Source organism: Panthera leo, chromosome D4 (genome assembly GCF_018350215.1).
Source record: "Panthera leo isolate Ple1 chromosome D4, P.leo_Ple1_pat1.1, whole genome shotgun sequence".
Taxonomy (NCBI): domain Eukaryota; kingdom Metazoa; phylum Chordata; class Mammalia; order Carnivora; family Felidae; genus Panthera; species Panthera leo.
In genome coordinates, this window is record NC_056691.1 from 4,215,872 (window position 1) to 4,236,144 (window position 20,273).

General features: G+C 51.0%; 1 protein-coding gene and 1 long non-coding RNA gene across 3 annotated transcripts in view; one reads left to right on the forward strand and one right to left on the reverse strand.

The window, feature by feature from the left end:
• Positions 1–439: 439 nt before the first annotated feature.
• LOC122205504 lies at positions 440–5,416 on the forward strand. Its single transcript, XR_006196099.1, has 3 exons — positions 440–935; positions 3,746–3,861; positions 4,065–5,416. It is a non-coding gene; the product is annotated as an uncharacterized LOC122205504 (long non-coding RNA).
• A 7,686-nt stretch (positions 5,417–13,102) lies between these two features.
• The window catches only part of AUH (AU RNA binding methylglutaconyl-CoA hydratase), a 208,369-nt gene continuing 201,198 nt past the window's right edge, over positions 13,103–20,273 (reverse strand). Inside the window, exons 11-12 of one of the 2 annotated variants that reach the window (XR_006195964.1) lie at positions 15,247–15,498; positions 13,103–15,122 (exon numbers count right to left, since the gene is read on the reverse strand). Coding sequence is in view for 1 of the 2 variants with exons in the window: in XM_042913421.1 (XP_042769355.1) it covers positions 15,487–15,498 (12 nt within the window). In the remaining variant the exon portion in view is untranslated. Of the gene's footprint in view, positions 15,499–20,273 lie in introns of both variants that reach the window. The other variant, XM_042913421.1, reaches the window with a different exon arrangement.

Genomic DNA, 20,273 nt, shown 5'->3' on the forward strand with positions numbered 1-20,273 from the left:
GGCTCAGGAATACACTGTGATTCTGTGTTTTTCTTGTTCCCCAGCTATGTTTTACATTCCTTTCTCTGTGGACTGTCCTGTACCATTTAAAATACATGCTTTCTTCTGGGGCACCTGGGTGGCTCAGTTGGTTAAGCGTCCGACTTAGGCTCAGGTCATGATCTCGCGGTCCATGAGTTCGAGCCCCGCATTGGGATCTGGGCTGATGGCTCAGAGCCTGGAGCCTGCTTCGGAATCTGTGTCTCCCTCTCTCTCTGCCCCTCCCTGACTCATGCTCTATCTCTCTCTCTCAAATATAAATAAATGTTAAAAAAAAATTTTTTTTAATACATGCTTTCCTGTAAGCACGTGCCTGGCCCAAACAAAGGAGGGAGGCTCGAACACACACCCCAGCCCATAGCGCATGCGTGGCGTTGGCAACCCTTCGGCGTAGATTCGACTGCGGCCATTGGACGCCCGTCTCCGTTCTCAGGCACTATTTTCCTGAAGTACAAATCTGGCGTCACAGGTACAGCCCAGGCAGCTCTCGTTTAAAGTGAGGAACGTAAAGGAACCAAACGACGGAGCCGCAGAGGCCCGCATCGTGGCCCTGGCCCCGCCGAGGCTCTCAAGCAGACAGCCCCGGACTGCGAGGGGCAGGACTCTGAAGACGCCTCGCTGAGCGAGTCCCGGCTTGCAGCCCACCCTCCCGGTGGGGGCCACGGCCGCCGGGGGGGCCTCTCCGAGCCACGCACCCGTCAACGGTGAGGTGACCGAGGCGTGGCGTCCCCCTCGCGTCCGGGCACCGTGCTCAGGGCGGGGGCCACACTCGCTGCTGTCCCGGTGACCAGCCTCGCGGTCCGCAGTGAAGCCCCGACGCCTCTACCGGCAGCCTTCGCGAGCCACCCACCTGAGCACCCACGTGGGCACAAGCCTTGCACGCAGCCGGGCTACGGGTAAGCCACGCGCACACACACACGCTCCCCACGCTAAACAGCGTCTTCGCACGCGTACGCTTGCGGACGTGCGCTCACGCGCGTACACGAACGTGTGCGTGTGTGAGTGCGCGCGTGCCTGGTCGTCGCCTGCGTTCACGTGCTCACGCATCCGCGTGTGGGCGTGGGTCTGTGCCAGGCGTACGATCGCGTGTGGGGCCGGGGCCGGGCGGGGCGGAAGTGGGGGGACGGCAGGGAGCGTCTGGTTCCCACAGCCCAGCGCGAGCCTACCCGGGTTTCTCCGCTTACAGAAACCGCTAAAGCGCTCTTGTCGGCACGACGTCCAGAGGGATGTGCCCGCCGCCTGTACAGGGCCTGCATTAGCATAAGTATTACATTAGTGGGACCAGTTAGAATGCGCTTGTCTCTCAAGAGACTCTGCGACGCGATCTGGAAACACTTACGTCCGACGTACGGGTACCACATTTAAAGAGAATACGGAGACAGCTCAGTTACGCGACTGACAGCGCGGGATGGGAGGCCCAGGTCCACATTTCTTCTTAAACGAAAGATGGATTCCTGAAATATTTGTGTATCAGTTGCCTACACTGCTTTATGGCCTGTAGAGGAAATTGTCCTTTAAACACCTTCCATAACATTAGTGTCCTTCTCGAGCCATAATCAACCTTCTTTCCCTCAACCTCCCATCAGCTTTTCAAGTTGGCATGAGTTAAGGGCTGTCCCCACTGATCGTCACTCTCCTGAAATTATTGTAAAGTGGAATTATGCGCCGCTAGTCAGTACTTTCTGTAACTGGAGAAGGTGCCGGGGAGACTCAGACCAAACTTGCCGGGTTAGGGTTCAGCGTGTATTTAGTGGCACGGGCTCGCTCAGCCAAGCAGGTGTATTTCCATCCTAAGTACGACCCAGATCAACGCACAAAGTAGGCAGGTTTGTCTGAGATGCCACCGTCTCACTGGTGTTTTAGGGAAACTGTGTAGCTGGCGTGCAGGTGTGGACCTTCATGCCGACAGAAGGTTCCGGCTTAGTCATTCGGGGCTGTCACAGCAAAGTGCCTCAGACTGGGTGGCCGATGTCTCGAAGTTCTGGAGGCTGGATGCACAGGGTCAGGCAGAGGCAGGAAGCAAGCACCCTCCCGAGAATCCCATTGTGGGGGCCCCACGCTCACGACCTCATCTAACCCCAGGAACCTCCCAAGGCCCCCCTCCCACTACCATCATGCCATGGGGGTAGGGTTTCAACACGTGAATTTGGGGGGACACAAACACTCAGCCCATTATAGGGCCCGGGACTGCCGTGGGGTCTGTCCGTGTTACAAAGAGCGGACTTCACTCCAGGTGCCTCACGTCGGCATGGATGGAGGACCGGATACCGACTGCTCGACGGGTTCGTGCCTAGCTTTCGGAGCCAGCTGCCTAAGGCAGCCTGCCGCCCCTCACGAAAGGAACCAGAGCACGCCGTCCCACGTGGAAGCCCCCAGTATGGCTCCCAGATACACGTCACCACGCTCTGCCCGGGACCCCGCGAGGCAAGCGCTAAGCAAGCCGGCCTTCGCCCACACTGCCACGAAGACCGGACTCTTCTCTGCTGGCCGGGCAACAACAACAGCCGGTTTCCTTCTGCTTCTGACGCTGCGGGGAGCCCCTGGAGCCCCAGGAGGGTGGGCGCCTAGGCAAAGCTGGTGGTAGCCTCCCAGCCTCTGTCCTCCGGGCCAACACGACGTGCAGGTCCACGCCGACCCAGCTGACCCACCCGGGTGGCTCTCCAGGAGCCACACAGACGTGCTGCCCCGCTGGGGACCACCCATTCCCACCCGGATGCTAGAGTGACTTCCGGGGGGCAGTGCTCAGCGGAGGGGACCCGCGTGGCAGCCGGTAGCCACACACAGCTCCGTGCCCCTGAATGGGATGCGCTCTCGCCGTGAAACACACACCAGTCCCCGAAGACCGCCTGCGATGAGGAACGTGAGCCATGTCACGAACGCCGTGCACACTGGGTACGTGTTGACACGATCGTGGAGGGTGGGGGGGGATGTGGGGTCAAACAAAACACACGCTACTAAAATCAGCTTCGAAGTGACGAGTGAGTGGTTGAAGAAAGTGGAGCGGATTCACTCACAGGAAGGACACTGCACCACCCGCTCCAGCACGGGTGGCCCTTGAGGACGGTGTGCGGAGGGAGGGGAGCGGGTCACAAGAGGGCGAGGGCCGTGTGATTCCTCCCACGAGGGGACCGAGAGTCGCCAGCCTCAGAGGCAGGAAGCAGGACAGAGGCGAGTAGTTATGGTGGAGAGAATGAGACAGGGTTTCACTCCGGCAAGAGGAAAAGTTCTGCAGACGGACAGCGGTGGTGGTTGCCCGGCAGCGTGAAAGCACCTGATGCCCCCGAACCGTTCACTTAAAGTGGTTAAAATAGTAAATTTTGTGGGCGCCCGGGGGGCTCAGTGGGTTGCGCATCTGACTTCAGCTCAGGTCATGATCTCGCGGTTCGTGGGTTCCAGCCCCGCGTCGGGCTCTGTGCTGACAGCTCGGAGCCTGGAGCTCGCTTCGGATTCTGTGTCTCCCTCTCTCTCTCTCTCTCTGCCCCTCCCCTGCTCACGCTCTGCCTCTGTCTGTCTCAAAAATAAACATTAAAAAAAAATTTTTTAACTAGTAAATTTTGTGTTATGTGTATTTGACCTCAACAAAAATTTTTTAATCAACTTCACCTGTTTCTTTATATTTACGTGTACATTTTTTTCCCACTAGAATATTTATACATTTAAATTTATGTGCTGATTATTTGTTATTATTTATTAATTATTTATAAAGATTCCACTAGCACATTGAAGATGATTGATGTGACGGTTTATGGCTCTTGGACAGCACTGGGCCAGAGGGAACCAGTTACTTAATTGACAAACATTTAGTGACCAGCTCTACACAAGGTATGGCGACAGGTTCCAGAATGTTAAAAAATAAACATAAGGTACAATCCTGACAAAGTATTTCCCCCAAGGTATTTATTATTTACAAAGGCAAAAATAGTAATTTTGCCTTTTCTTATTTATTCTTGCCTTATCATTTGTAATATTTCTTACGCGTATTTACCTTATAACATTTAGTCTATATCTTTTTTTTTTTTAACTAGGAAATCCAGCAAACACTGCCTCAGCCAAATGATCAAGGTTAACGCCACCGATAATAACATATACCGATGTCGTGCCCCTGCTACGCGGCACAGAGGACGCACATCACCTCCGATCTACCGGTGAGAGCGACAGACCTGAACTCGAGGGCTTTCGACAAAATACCTGACCCGTGTTCTTCAAAAGTGTCAAGTTCCGAAGGAAAAGGAAAGACCGAGGAGCTGTCATATCTTGGAAGGAATTAAAGAGAAAAAGTTAAATGCTTTGTGGCAAGGTGAGATCTGACTCCGGTCCAGTTGATAGCATGGGGCCGATGTTCCTTCTTACCCTTGGGGAACCGCCACGGCGAGGGGAGGTGTGGCCACGGGAGGCAAGTGGTTGAAGGTCATACAACTACCGTCATCTATCTCCGCAACATTTCTGTAAGCCTCAAATTACATCGAAACTTACGAGTGGATACAAATAAAGGCGCCCAGGTCAGACCCACTCGGGCCGCTCTCTGGCCACCGGCACAAAGCCCAACCTCGCCGGCTCTGTGCGCCCCTCGTCTCACCCCCAGGCTCCTGTCCAAGGCCAGCCAGAGTCAGGAGCACTCGGCCACCTCTGTCCCACTTTCTGGAGAGCCGAGATGGGTTGTTTATTTGGGGGGCATGTAGCGAAGTCCTTACTAGGTTTTATTAAATGAGAAAAGGAGTGAGTGCTCATTGCGTAAAGTCAAAGAAAGCACGTGAATGAGAGAAACAGCAGTAAACAGTTCGCCTCCCCCAATATATTCCCGCCCCAGAGGCGACCAGGTACCAATGGGCGGCCAGCTTCCCTGTGCTTCTCCACGCTCTGCAAACGCAGGTGCACAGGTTCATGTGGCTTCCTCTCCTACCTTTGCAAAGACACGGGGTCGTCTCCCAGGTGTTATCCTGAAACTGGGCTTTCCTCACCCAACAATGCCTCGCGGGCACTTCTTAGAATTATAGATGTGTAACTCCTGCCCGTGTGCAAATAGCTGCAGGATATTTCAACATCCTACATTATGACTGCACTAGAGTCTATCGGCCACGCTCCTACGGATGGACTCACGCCATTGCCAATGTTGCCGCAGAAACAATGAGTCCGTGTCTATCGGCAGTCTCGTTTCTGAAGAAGAGCCCCTAAATGGATGGCTAAGACAAAGGACGCAAACATGGTTACTTTAATAAACATCCTCGGATGACTCCGCATAGTGGGTTTAGCGGTCACATCCCCACCGGCGACGGATGGAGCCCCATGTCCCAACCCCTCACGTGCGTTCGTGCACTCAGCAGGGCTTCATTGCAAGGCCAATGTGCCCCCTCCATTAAAGTGTTTCTTTTGTTGTGTATGAGGTTTCCACATATGTATTTGGGTCTATTTCTGGTCTACTGATTTCTTTCATTTCTTCCCCGTTACTTCTATTCTACGAGGCTCTCTCCGGGGAGGGAGAGCAAGCAGCCCATACCGTATATCTTCCAAAGTTTTCTTGGCAAGTCTGACGTGTTGATTTTGCTTTCAGAAATTTAAAATAACTCCCGGCTCAGTCGGTGAGGCATCCGACTTCGGCTCAGGTCGTGGTCTCGCAGTTCGTAAGTTCGAGCCCCACGTCGGGCTCTGTGCTGACTGCTCGGAGCCTGGAGCCTGCTTCCGGTTTTTGTCTCCCTCTGGCCCTCCCCTGCTCGTGCTGTCCCTCTCAAAATTAAATAAACATTAAAAAAATGTCCAAAACAAATAAAAAATAAAGAAAACAACTTCTGATAATTCAAATAAAATTCATTAGAACTATATTTGGAGTTGCATCACATCTATAAAATAAATATGTAAGATGCATTAATGTTTGCAGTAGGTTAAACACATAAATAATATATACATATAGAATCTAGTTTTGTATTAAAGTATATATAGGTAGATATACACATATGTTTGGAAGAGATTTGTACTTTTAAGATTGATATATTCCTCTCCAGAAACTTGTGCTGAGTTCCTTTATCTGAGAATCAATTTACATCTTACAAAGAGATTTTATAGTTTCCTTCATGTGTGTCTTGAATCTTTTTCATAAAATTTGTTTTTTTCCAGAGATTTTATGTTGTGGGCAATGTTTTATTTCACTACCAGGAGAAAGCCAGTTGCTACTTAAAAGGAGAAGATTTTGTTGATTTTTGTAAGTTAACTTTGCTTCCAGCCACCTCTTTGAATGTTCTATTATTTACTTAGGCAAAAGCCCTTAGGTTTTCTAAATATGTCATCTCATAATCTGCAATTCAAGGATCAAGTTTCCTATCATTTTTTATGTTAATTCACCAGCTATAAGCCCACAAGGGCAGGGATTTGTGTTTTCATTTTTCCATTATATCCCCATTTGGGCACACAGTGAACTCTCCATAAATATTCACAAGGAAGGGAGGGAGGAGGGGGAGGGAGAGAGAGAAGGAGGAAGGAGGGGGGGAGGGAGGGTAAGAAGGGAGGAAGGAGGAAGGGAGGGTAAAAAGGGGGGGGGAGGAAGGAGGGTAAGAAGGGAGGAGGGAGGAAGGGAGAGTAAGAAGGAGGGGAGGGAGGAAAGGAGGGTGAGAAGGGAGGGGGGAAGAAGGGAGGGTAAGAAGGGAGGAAGGAAGTAAGAAGGGGGAGGAAGGGTGGGGAAGAAGGGAGGGTTAGAAGGGAGGGGGGAAGGGAGGATAAGAAGGGAGGAGGGAAGAAAGGAGGGCAAGAAGGGAGGGGGAGGAAGGGAGGGTAAGAAGGGAGGAGGGAAGTAAGAAGGGGAAGGGAGGGAGGGTAAGAAGGGAAGGGGGAAGGGAGGATAAGAAGGGAGGAGGGAGGAAAGGAGGGTGAGAAGGGAGGAGGGAAGTAAGAAGGGGGGAGAAAGGGAGAGTAAGAAGGGAGGGGGGAAGGGAGGATAAGAAGGGAGGAGGGAGGAAAGGAGGGTGAGAAGGGAGGAGGGAAGTAAGAAGGGGGGAGAAAGGGAGAGTAAGAAGGGAGGGGGGAAGGGAGGATAAGAAGGGAGGAGGGAGGAAAGGAGGGTGAGAAGGGAGGAGGGAAGTAAGAAGGGGAAGGGAGGGAGGGTAAGAAGGGAAGGGGGGGAGGGAGGATAAGAAGGGAGGAGGGAGGAAAGGAGGGTGAGAAGGGAGGAGGGAAGTAAGGGGGGAGAAAGGGAGAGTAAGAAGGGAGGGGGGAAGGGAGGATAAGAAGGGAGGAGGGAGGAAAGGAGGGTGAGAAGGGAGGAGGGAAGTAAGAAGGGGAAGGGAGGGAGGGTAAGAAGGGAAGGGGGGAAGGGAGGATAAGAAGGGAGGAGGGAGGAAAGGAGGGTGAGAAGGGAGGAGGGAAGTAAGAAGGGGGGAGAAAGGGAGAGTAAGAAGGGAGGGGGGAAGGGAGGATAAGAAGGGAGGAGGGAGGAAAGGAGGGTGAGAAGGGAGGAGGGAAGTAAGAAGGGGGGAGAAAGGGAGAGTAAGAAGGGAGGGGGGAAGGGAGGATAAGAAGGGAGGAGGGAGGAAAGGAGGGTGAGAAGGGAGGAGGGAAGTAAGAAGGGGAAGGGAGGGAGGGTAAGAAGGGAAGGGGGGGAGGGAGGATAAGAAGGGAGGAGGGAGGAAAGGAGGGTGAGAAGGGAGGAGGGAAGTAAGGGGGGAGAAAGGGAGAGTAAGAAGGGAGGGGGGAAGGGAGGATAAGAAGGGAGGAGGGAGGAAAGGAGGGTGAGAAGGGAGGAGGGAAGTAAGAAGGGGAAGGGAGGGAGGGTAAGAAGGGAAGGGGGGAAGGGAGGATAAGAAGGGAGGAGGGAGGAAAGGAGGGTGAGAAGGGAGGAGGGAAGTAAGAAGGGGGGAGAAAGGGAGAGTAAGAAGGGAGGGGGGAAGGGAGGATAAGAAGGGAGGAGGGAGGAAAGGAGGGTAAGAAGGGAGGGGAGAGGAAGGGAGGGTAAGAAGGGAGGGGGGAAGGGAGGATAAGAAGGGAGGAAGGCAGTAAGAAGGGGGGAGGAAGGGAGGGTAAGAAGGGAGGATAGGAAGGGAGGAGGGAGGAAAGGAGTGTAAGAAGGGAGGGAGAGGAAGGGAGGGTAAGAAGGGAAGGGGGAAGGGAGGATAAGAAGGGAGGAAGGAAGTAAGAAGGGGGGTAAGAAGTAAGTAAGGAAGTAAGAAGGAGGGAGGGCAGGGTGAGAAGGGCTTTGATATTTCCTTGCCAGATGAGATGCTTCCTGCTCAGTGTTAACAAGTTGTCCGAACAGGATATAGATAATTTGTCACTGAGGCATCTCTGATGTGGGGCTGTGGCTTCTAACCTGGAGAGGAGAGCCGCACGACGCCTCCGGCGACACCGGGGCCGTTTCCTCTACCAGATCAGGCTCCTGCCCCCAGATTCCCCGCCGGCATCTCCCTCTTCTGGGATAAGGGAGGAGAGAAGCCGCCGTCGGCTGAGCTCTGTGCCTGGCACTGTACTAGGTGAATTTTCCGAGTCGTCCGTTCAAGTCTCCTAAAACCCTGTGAGCTAGATATTCTGGTTCTCAAGTGTTCCTTACTCTTGCCTCTGGTGACCACTTTTATTGGAATTAACAATCCCTAAAAATTAACAAGCGCACACAAAAAAGAAACCTTACACCTAAATTTTGTTCCACAAATCATACCCGCAAAGTTACCCTTCGTTTTATTCACTAGATTTGCTTACGAATGATGAGTTTATTGTTTTAAAGAGAAAAAAAACAACAACTCCATTTCAGGATGACAAAGTCTTCTCTGGAGCACAGTCAAAACAAAAGTAGCCCTGGAAGTATTTTCAAAAGTAGCATTTTAAAACCGTTCGAACATTCCCTCAAAAATCAAACATGGAATTCCCATATGATCTGGCCGTTCCACATCTGGGTACACACACCCAAGAGACGTGAAATGTGGGACTTGGACAGATATTTGCACACCCGCGTTCATCGCGGCATGACTCACAGCAGCAAACATGGGCAAACAACCCCAGTGTCCATCCGCGGATGAAGGGATAAGCAAAATGAGGTCTATCCACACGCTGGAATATTATTCAGCCCTAAAGAGGAAGGAGACACGGAGCCCTGCTACAACGTGGATGAACCACGAGGAGATTCTGCTAAATGAAACAAGCCAGAAACAAGAGGACAAACACTGTAGGGTTCCACTTGTGTGCGCCACCTGGACGAGTCAGATTCCTAGAGACAAAGTCGAGGGGGTGGGGCGCCGGGAGCCGGGGAGGGGGGCGGGGAGGCAGTGTTTCGTGGTTTCGGTTTGGGAACACGGGCGGTGGTGACGGTGCCACGACAACGTGAATGTGCTGAATGTCACCGAATCGTACACTTACAAGTGATTAAAATGGAAAATTTTATGTTTTGATGTCAATTTGATGGCAATTAAAAAAACACACATTTTAACCGGTTTTGAACCATGGCAGTGTTGTCTTGCCTCCCCCTTGCCAGTTGAAGGTCAGCACTAGCCTACGGGAGAGCGACATAGTAAGAGTATAGGCTCTAGAGGCAGACAGACAGACAGACAGACAGGCAGACAGACGGGCTTCTGATGGTGGCCCCACTGCTTCTCGGCTGTGCGACCTACAAGCAACTGTCTTCCACTTACAGCACTTCTGACACCAAGTGGGTGGGTTTTCCACACCGAGTCGTCCAGTTTTCCACGGACACCAACTGGGTGTCCTACGGTTTAATTCAATTCTGACACTAACTACCCAGAGTGAATGCTGACCCCACAGGTTAAGGGCTCAGACCCACAGGACCACCCCCACCTCAGATTCAGATACCGCTTGTAAACAGCGCGTCCCCAGTTCACCCACACTCCCGTCCAACTTGAATTGGGGGTCCCCACGACTCCCTCCCCGGGTTTAATAATTTGCCATTATAGATGACAGAACTCCTGGAAACACTTATGTTTACCAATGTCTTACAAATAACATTGTACAGAATACAAATGCATGGCCAGATGAAGAGGTATGTAGGCAAGGTCCAATAGGTCCCAAGCACAGGAACTGCTCTTCCCCTGTAGTTGTGTATGTCACCCTCCCAGCGTGTGGAGGTGTTTACCAACCCAGAAGCTCCCAGAACCCTCTAGTTCAGAGATTTTTATGGAGGCTCTGCCAAGTAGGCATGATGGATCGTTCACTCAATCTCCAGCCTCTCTCCTCTCCCCAGAGGTTGGGGGTGGGACTGACAGGTCCAAGCTTCTAATCATGACTTGGTCTTTCTGGTGACCCGACCCCATCCCGAAACTATTCAGAAGCCCACCGAGGGTTGCCTCGTCTTATCACCCACAAAATTTCAAGGAATTTAGGAGCTCTGTGTCAGGAACTGGGGGCGGAGACCAAACATATACTTCAAAGTCGGTCTCAGAATTTGGGAAAGTTACTTCACCCTCTGAATCTTAGGACTCTTGTGTGGAATTTATAAACCAAGGTTCATGTGGAGTTCCTAGCACCATGCCTAACCACACGACGCTCCGGAAACAAATGCCCGCTGTTGCGGCTGTGAAGACACATAGGATAACCACTGGAATCTCACGTCTTTGTGCAATTATTGCCACTTAATTCTCTAGATAGGAAAAGCTCACTCGTCTGATTGTTCTATAACTAATTTTCTTTAGATTTTTGGATACAATGTTCGCAACCATCTTGGAGGGTTCACGTTTCTCTGTTTCATACCATTCTACAAAGCTACCGCAACCAAGAGAGCAAGGTACAGTTTAATGAGAGCGAATTGAGAGTCCACAGATAAACCCTTACACTTATGGTGAATTCGTTTTTGACAAGGGCACCGAGACAACTCAGCAGTGGAAAGAATACTCTTTTCCACAGGCGGTGCTGGGACCATCGGATATCCACAAGCAAAAGAATGAAGTGGGATCCCTACCTCACATCATATACAAAAATTAACTCAGAATGGATCATGGGTACAAATGTAACAACTAAAACCATAAAACTGTCTGAAGAAAAATAGGAGTACATCTCTGCAAGCTTGGGTTAGGCAATGGTTTGTTAAATACGATACCAAAGCAAGTGACAAAAGAAAAGAAAACAAAAAAAAAATTGGACTTCATCCAACGAAAGACTGCTGTGCAGCAAACAAGACTATCAAGAAAGTGAAAAGACAATCCTCAGAATGGGACATGATCATATATATATATATATGATATATATATATAGATATCATATATATATATATCATATATATATGATATATATAGATATAGATATATATATGATATATATAAATATCTATATCTATCTATATATATATCATATAGATATATCATATATATCTATATGATATATATATGACTTTTATCCAGAATATATAAAGAACTCTTACAATTCAACAATAAGAAGACAATCTGATTGAAAAATAAGCAGAGGAGTTAATTACACACTGTCCAAAAAATATACATACAAGCAACCAGTAAGCACATGAAAAGGTACTCAACATCGAGTCATTAGGAAAAATGCACATCAAACTCACATCTGCCAGGGTGGCTAGAATAAAAGACAGAATGTTTCACATTTCCTGCTTTCTTTCTTGTTTTTTTTTTCCTTTAACATTTTTTAATGTTTATTTTTGAGAGAGAGAGAGCATAAACGGGTGAGGGGCAGAGAGAGACAGGGAGACACAGAATCGGAAGCAGGCCCCAGGCTCCGAGCTGTCAGCACAGAGCCCGACGTGGGGCTCCAACTCACCAACCATGAGATCATGACCCGAGCCAAAGTTGGACACTTAATCGACTGAGCCACCCAGGCGCCCCATCACGTTTCCTGCTCTCTAAAATTCCCTGGTGAAGGAGGGACCCCGCCTACCTGCCTTCTTTGCTTTCTCTTTTGGGAACATGTGCTCAGGCATGTGGGTGCATCTTCTTGCCCCTGTGCTATTTATTCTTTGCTATTTAGTGCTATTTATTGGGTTTTTTTTGTTTGTTTTTTTTGTTTTTGTTTTTTTATCGTCTACCTGGGCTATCTCACTGTCATGTTCTGAATACTGCCAAGGACCCTGTAGCTGAGTGGAGTTTCTCTGTTCCAGTTTGTGACTTCTGACTGTAGGACCCTAACATGAGCCTTGTTAGAAATGTGCCGAAAATGAGCTAAATCCAGCCTGAAGAATGAGGATCAAAAGGGCATCTCCTCTGACTGAAAAAAAAAAATGCACAAACATCAGAAGACAGATCTTAGAGACCCTGAATTGATGGCTCAAATGAGTAAGGTATTCCTACTCATTTTTGGATTAATCTTATTCCTAAGTGAATCCTGGGTATATCATTTACCTTTTGCTTAAACAGTATTGGTTAATGGCCATAGCTTTGAAGTTCTAAAATTGCTTATAAAATTTCTATTTACTCCTTTTTTTTTCTAGTATGCCACTTTTGACCCCTTCCAACATGTTTCCAGCTGGATCTCTTGCTGTTCTCCATTAATTGTCAGCAGATTTGGGCTTTTTTTCCCCCCAAAGGGTAGTATAATTTTTTTTCATGTCTTTACTTACTTACTTACTTTTTTTTTTGAATTACCAAGTACTAGATGGGGTGCCTAGGTGGCTCAGTCGGTTAAGTGTCCAACTCTTGATTTCAGCTCAGGTCATGATGTCATGGTTTCATGGGTTCAAGCCCTGCGTCAAGCTCTGTGCTGACACAGCAGAGCCTGCTTGGGATTCTCTCTTCTCCTCTCTCTCTGTCCCTCCCCTGCTCACACTGTCTGTCTCAAAAATAAATAGACTTAAAAAATTAAAAAAAAAATTTAATTACCAAGCACTGGAAAAATCATCTGGAGGTAGGAGTAAAGTATCAGTATGTTAAGCATGAGTCTGAATTTTCATTTCTGAAATTTTCAAAATAGTCAGTCAACATGGACCATTTACATAATGGAAAGTTACAAAAACAGCGTTATAGCCATGGCTCCCAGAGCCTCCTTTAACTTTGATCCCTGAACTGCGTCACTCTTCAGGGTTGGCTCCCGTGTGACGCTTCTACAATTTTTGTGTCTGCATTTACAGATCACCGGAGTGCTTTCAGAAGGGAGGCAGAGCTTAGCAGACGGGGGGGGGGGGGGGGTGGGCAGGTGACACAGCGGGACCCCCGGGGGACCAGAAGCCAGCCAGCACTGAAGTGACCCTCCTCGGCAGCGTGCTGCCTGTCACTCCAACACTGACACACGCACGGAGTTAATGTGGGCCAACAAGGGAGATGCGGGTTAGATCTGCACCCGCTGCCGTGTTGGAAAGGCAAATGAGAAAAACGTACAGAAAGCGCGTCTGGCACAATTCAATGCCCTCGCGAAGGTCGCGTTGAGCCTCTGCCCAGATGCATGTTGCAGCCGTCTTGAAAGATGCTCTCAGACTGGAGGTGGGCTTTCTCCTGCCGCCCTCAGTGCCGAGCTGAGCCGAGCTGATGGCTGGTTTCCATTCCCACTGTCCTCCCCATGCCAGGAATTCCTCTGTGGACTCTCTGTCCATTTCCACCTTTCCGAGCTCCTCTCTGCAGCCAAGGAGCTGGAAGTCTGCAGACAGAGTGTCCTGGAAATGCTTCCAGCTTCCTGATGAGCCGCTGGTGGGAGACTGGAAGGGTAGGGAGGGAAAAGTTCCTTTGTCGTCCTCCCGGGCCCTACATCCAACGTGACCGGTGTCCTTACAGGAAGACAGGCATTTGGACACAGACACTCGTGGAGAAATGCCGCGTGGCCACGATGGAGCCAGCCGCTGGAGGAATGCCAGGGGTTGACTGTTCCAGGGCCCTGGGAAATAGCGGCTTGCAGTGCACTGGCCACCAGGTGTCGTGGGGACACCCCTCCCCAGAGGTGAATACTGAAGTTCAAACAGCTAAGCAGTCGCCAAGAGCCCCGAGAGAGAGAGAGAGAGGCTTCCCCCCCAACAGTAGACAGAAGTCACTTATTTCTCGGAAACCCTGGCGTAGCTAAGACACTAACATACGCTTCCTATCATCCACTTAGTCAACGATTGACGGAACATGTATTAGGTGACATCTTGCCAGATGTGTGGGCCGCACAAATTGCTTCTGGTTCCGCTTTTGAGATGCTGGCGGGTTAACGTAGCTGGTACTTGTAGATACTTTGCTAGTTCCTAGGACCAAACCAAGTAGGTAGGGATTGATGCTCTTCACCAAATATCGCCAGCTGTCTGCCTTGAGCACGTGTAGGGTGACACTTCCTGAGGCCTCCAGACGGAAGCCCACATGACTGCCTCTGGCTCCTGGGCTGCTGGCAGAGCAGTGTGTCTGCCTTGAAGACAGAGCGGGCCAGCGTGAGGTCCTCCACAGGCCCTTTCCCTCTGCTTGACGATGGCCCCAGGTGAGGCAGTACCGTCCCATCGGCCTGGGTGACTGAGTGACTGTCACGGCCCATGGCGGACACACAGCATGAGCAAGAAAAGAAGTCTCCTCTCTGAAGGGGCTCTTGTCACCGTAGTGTCACCAGCATACGTTGACTGGCCCAACAAGAAAGACCCAGTATCTATCTGCTTTGCAGCTGCTAATGGTTCCCTAAAGGAAAATGTACATGTAAATAAAGGGAGTTCATACATATGCAGTTACTGACTGGCACAGAAGTCTGGTGACAAGAATGGGATAGCGTTGCAGGAAGGGAGGGAAGTTTTCCTTTCCTAAGACGGAGTTTTCCATCTTAGGAAACTTCTAGAGGAAAGTCCCGCTCAGTGGAACCGAGGAGGCAGACACACAAAGTGGCACCCAGGATGCTGGCTGATGGGCACCAGAAGAGAAAGTGGGCAGGGTCCCGTAGTGTCTGAGACTGGCCGAGGGCTGGGAAGTCTCCTGGGGACCGGCATTTGGACGGGGTCTCAATGAGCAAGCCGAGAAGTGTGACAGAGGGGTCAGGATGGCTCCTGGCGTCGTTTCTGTGACACATCTCCACTGTCCAGCAAAGCTCCCATCACGGAGGAAGAGCCCGCTCCAGGCCCGCTGGCCGGTGCACAGAGTGACCGATAAATTCCAGGACAGGTGAGGTGCCCGTGGAAGGGCTGGGGCTCAGAAGGGTGGGGGCTGCTCAGGGAAAGAACGGGCCCCCAAGTTCAGACTGCTCTCTGATGTGTTCCACAGGACGCCCTGCAGTCAGGAGAGAGGCCCCTTTCAGATTTGGTCAGGGCTCTGCACAGAACCAATAGGAGATACGTGATACAAATACAGGTGTAGATAAGAGAGAGGGGGGGTGGGGGTTGGAGGAATTTACCAGAAGGAATGGGCTCACGTGCTTGTGAGGCTGGCCAGTCTGCTGTCTGAGGGCGGGCTGGGGACTCAGGCAACAGGTGACACTGCAGCCTTGGGACAGAATTTCTTCTTCTTCAGGAAACCTCAGTGCTTTGGCTCATACTCCTTCGGGGGCTGACTGAGTCCCACCTACGCCACGGAGAGTAACGTCCCTTCCTGGGAGTCAGCTGACGCCGAGGCTGACGGCATCTACTAACCACCGTCACAGCCACACCTAGATGGGGGTTTGACCGAAAAGCCGGCGTTAGAGCCGAGGTGACCCAGAAACTACCAGCACAGCCTCCAAAACACGCCTCCTGCTTACCGCCAAAGCCCCAGCTCCCTGGATGTGTACGTCTTCCCTTACGAAGCCCCCTCTTCCCGTCCTTCTGTCTACACCTGACCAATGCCCCGCCCCCACTCATGGAAAGCCTTCGCTCCTGGCCCCCCACCCTCCCCTCCATCCCTGCTCGGGCCAGTTTCCTTGGATGGGCCACAGTGGTGCCGGTTGAGCCAGCAGTCAGGTTCGTAGTCCCCTGTATCCTGGCTCTGTCCCCACCACGAGGGAGACGGAGGACTCAGCCTCACCTTCCTGCTCCCGGGCCTAACGCTGGACGTGTCCATCAGATATGCATTGGTGCACATATATGAGCCTCAGGTGGTGAGCTAGGACATCCTAGGATCTCTAACTTGATCATTCCCACAAGCCAACCTGTCACACTAGAGGCACAGATTTTAAAGCTAAAGCAACAATAATCTCAAATGCAGGGACTTCATTCTCGAGCCGTAAAAATCCCAAAAGGGTGACTCTTGAGATATGCCTGAGCTTAGGCCATCATGAAATGGTATCTGAGCAAAACAATTATCTTTAGAAAACTAGGTGATTTTCAGACGCTCATTGAGAGGGCTCAGACTCAAGTCAGTAGGTAAGATATCCTCTCATCTTATAGGAAGCAACACATCCAGCATTAATATACATGGATCTGTATCTATATCTACATATACCCCTCCTCCATCTATCCATCCATCCTTCCTTCCATCCATCCATCATCCATCCATCCCTCTATCAAACTATCCATTCATCCATCCATCCATTTATCCTTCTTTCTTTTCCCTTTCCCTCCCACCCTCCCTTCCTTCCTCCCTTCCTTCTTTCCTTCCTTCTTTTCTTCCTTCCTTCCTTCCCTCCTTTTCCTTCCTTCCTTCTATTCATCTATCCATCATCCATCCACCCACCCATCCATGCACGAACATGTCCTCCTGCTCCACTGGTGTCTTCCTTGTTTGCCAAAGAAATAAAGCCTTGATATTGTACTTTGTTGACATACCAGCTAAAAACTGCCTTCTACTCAGCAATGCAAATAAAACCCCTTAGTTGCATCAAGACTGATGGATGGTGTGGCCCTTGGCTGAGCTGGAGAGCGCAGGAGGGAAGCAGGAGGGCCTGGAGGAGGGGGTGCTCAGGTGCAGCCCCCGGGGGACACCCGTGGGGTGTGTGCCAGGAGGCTCAGATGCCGGGAGCAGCAAAGCTGGGAAGGAGAAGAGGGCTCCAGAAGGCATCCAGGGAGCCTGTGTGAACGGGGTGAGTAAGAGCTCTGGACATGCTTATTTTATGAACAAGGAGGTGGACACCCAAGAGAGGATGAGACATCAGACAAAGTGACAGAAAAGAGAATGCCAGGAGCACAAAGCTTTGAGACTGCGTCCTTTGGAAGCAGACTTTATGATACCATCTGATGGGTCTGATGACAGAGAGAGTGGAGACATTTTAAGACCAAAAAAAAAAACCTCACCATCGGGCAATTTTTTTTAAATTCTACTTCATGTTTCCCCTTCCAAATTGAGATATAATTGACATGCATCACCGTGGGAGTTTCACTTACATACCCTGTGGAGTGGTCACCAAGGGCAGTTAACATCCATCACCTCATAGATACAGTGAAAGAAAAAGCATGAAAAGCAAAAAACGTCCTTCCCCTTGCGATGAGAACACTTAGGATCTACTGTCCTATACCAGCCGTCCTGTACATCCCTCGGCCGTGCTGGCTGGACGCCTCACGTGGCACATCCCACCCCTGGTTCCTATTTCTCTTATGACCACAGATTGTACCCTTTGACCATCTGCCTCCGATGTCTCCTCCACCCCATTCCTGCCTCTGGGAACCACAATTCTGATCTCTTTTTCTATGTGTTTGTTTGGTTTTGGTTTTTGGAGGCAGGGGAGTGGGGGGGGGGGTTGGTGTTTTTTCGTTTGTTTGTTTGTTTTGGGGTTTTTTTCGTTCCGCATAGGAGAGATCACACAGTATTTGTCCTCCTCTGTCTGGCTTATTTCACTTAGCACAATGCCCTCAAGGTCCACCCATGTTGTCGCAAAGGCCAGAATTTCAATTTTTAATGGCTGAATAATATTCGCTGAGACAGACAGACAGATAGGTTTTTGTCCATTTATCCATTAATGGACAGGTTTGTTTCCACATCTTGGCTTTTGGAAGTAATGCTGCTGTGAATGTGGAGATGTAGATATCGCTTCAAAGTCGTATTTTCATTTCTTTTAGACGTACACCCCGAGATGGGACAGCGGGGTCATAGGGTAGTTGAGGAGCCCCCCGGAGTGTCTCCAGAGCGGCTGCGGCGGCCTGCGTTCCCACCAGCAGCGCACGAGGGCTCCGTTCCCACATCCTCCCCAGGAATTTTTATATCTTGTCCTTCTGGTGATGGCCGTTCCGACAGGCACGAGGGGAGAGCTCACTGTGGTTTTGATCTGTGTTTCCCGCGTGGCTACTCATGTGGAGCATCTTTTCACGTTCCCATCGGCCACTCACGTGTCTTCTTTGGAAAAACGCCTCCTCAGATCCTTTGCCCCTTTGTTAAAAAATGTAAGTCACACCCCGTAAGTTACTTTCATGGCCCGATCATGGACCCAAATCCACATTCTGGAAAACACCACTGGGGTATATCCCCAGACCACCAGGGAAGCCTGCCCCACCCCCTTCCGCCTGAAGGTCTCCTGTGAGCACTGTCCTCCCGTGCAGGCAAATCCGCAGAAATAGGCAGGTGGTCTGGCTGGGTCTGTTGTGCCTGGGGAGGAGGGGGAGGGCGACGCGGAAAGGAAAGGGTGCGTATGTCTGGACTGACCCCCGGGTCCGGGGACCCTTCGGTGCTGTTATTCCAGCTGAGATCACCAGGCTGTACCATTTCACGCTCATCGGTGTGCCCCAGGTGGCCTCAGCCCCCTCCCTGAGGTACCGGGAGAGCCTGTCCTGGCTCCAAACCCTGCAGAGCAGGGACCAGGGACCCGCCCACCTGCCAGAGCCTGACTCCCTTCTCCTGCAGCCCTTTGCCCAAACCTCCTTATATAAAAGAACAAAAATCAAAACACAAACCAAAGCACAAACAGGAGGCTGGGTGCTCCCTAACCCCGGGCAAGGGCCCTCTCCCCACCGAGGCGGAACCGCTCCGCTGCAGACCGAGATCCAGCTGCCTTCGCGTTTTTTCTTTTGTTTCCGTTTTTGTTTTAAGCTTGACGTCGATCCACAAGAACGTTTTGGGCAAATCGAAAAGCAGCGTGGAACTTAGATGCCGGCTTGGTGGCCGACGCGCTGCACACACAAGGCTCCGTGGAAATGACAGCAGGCAGCTTGGGAACCACTGCGGACCCTCCTCCGTCCGGCACCGAACTGCTCACCAGGCGGGAGAGGATCGTCATTAAGGGTCAGAAATGATGCCTGGAGATTTTCAGTTGACGTATCTCGCATTCTGTGGAGGCAAGTGTGTTCTTTTTTTTTTTTTTTTTTTTTTAATTTTTGAAATTCATTCATTTCTGAGAGAGAGACAGAGCATGAGACAGGCAGGGGCAGAGAGAGAGGGAGACACAAAATCCAAAGCAGGCTCCAGGCTCTGAGCTGTCAGCACAGAGCCCAACGCGGGGCTGGAACCCACGAATCATGAGATCATGACCTGAGCTGAAGTCGGTTGTTCGACCGACTGAGCCCCCCCCAGGCACCTGGTGTGAAGGTAAGCGTGTTCTAATAGGTTTACACGGGAATGCACTCATGGGGCACCCGGGGCCGTGTCTCAGGAAAATCCCTAGGATCTGCCTCTCTCTCTCTCTGTGTCTGTCTCCCTCTCTCTCTCTTTTCCCTCTCTTTCTTCTGTGCTTGCGTTCTTTCAGGAAGGAGTGTTTGGTCCAACTAAGGGGAACTAGGAGGAGCCTCTTGGAGGAAGGGGCATTTAGGTTGGGGTTGGAAGAATCACTTCCAGTGGGGGAAGCGTTTCGGGCTTTGAGGAAAACCTGGAAGGGCAGGAGGACTTAGGGCGGCTCCTTTGGGAAGGGGAAGGTCCCGGGTCACGGCAGCATGCACGGGTGGTGGGAACGTGGGCAACACAGGACACAGGAGGGCTGCAGCCCGAGCCCAGAGGAAGCCTCCATCTGTGGGCAGTGAGGAGCAGTTAGGAGATTATCCAAAGGGAGCAAGCCGACCCCTGTGTTACAAAACACGCATGTTGGTGGCACTATAGAGCAGGGACAGCTGGAGGCAGGATGGGGGTGGCTTACCAAACTCTATGGGCCACAGTTAGGGGACTGGAGTGCCCCGAGCCCCCTGCCCTCCAGAAGCTACCCACGGACACGCCCTCATCCATGTGACAGCCCGGCAGGTGAACCAGGAGGGGGCAGAGCCCCAGTCACGGTCCATCCGGACCCCAACAAAACGGTCCCAACGGCCAGCATCTCTGGGAGTGACTGTCACACGGTGTTTCTATTTCCCGTCTCCGAGTACAAAGACAACCGACGAGAGGATGTGGGTGGAGGAGATCGAGTCTTCACTGCAAATTTCTGTGATTGGAGGTCCTTTCGATGGTCTTGGTGGCATAGCATTTACCGGGGAATAATCAAGCCTTGGGATTTCGTCTAGTCACGCATAGTGAGTCACGTATGCTGCGGGCCCGTCACAGAATTACAGGCTTTGCTTTCAACGCGCGGCTTGTAGACCCTAACGTTCCCTGCAAATC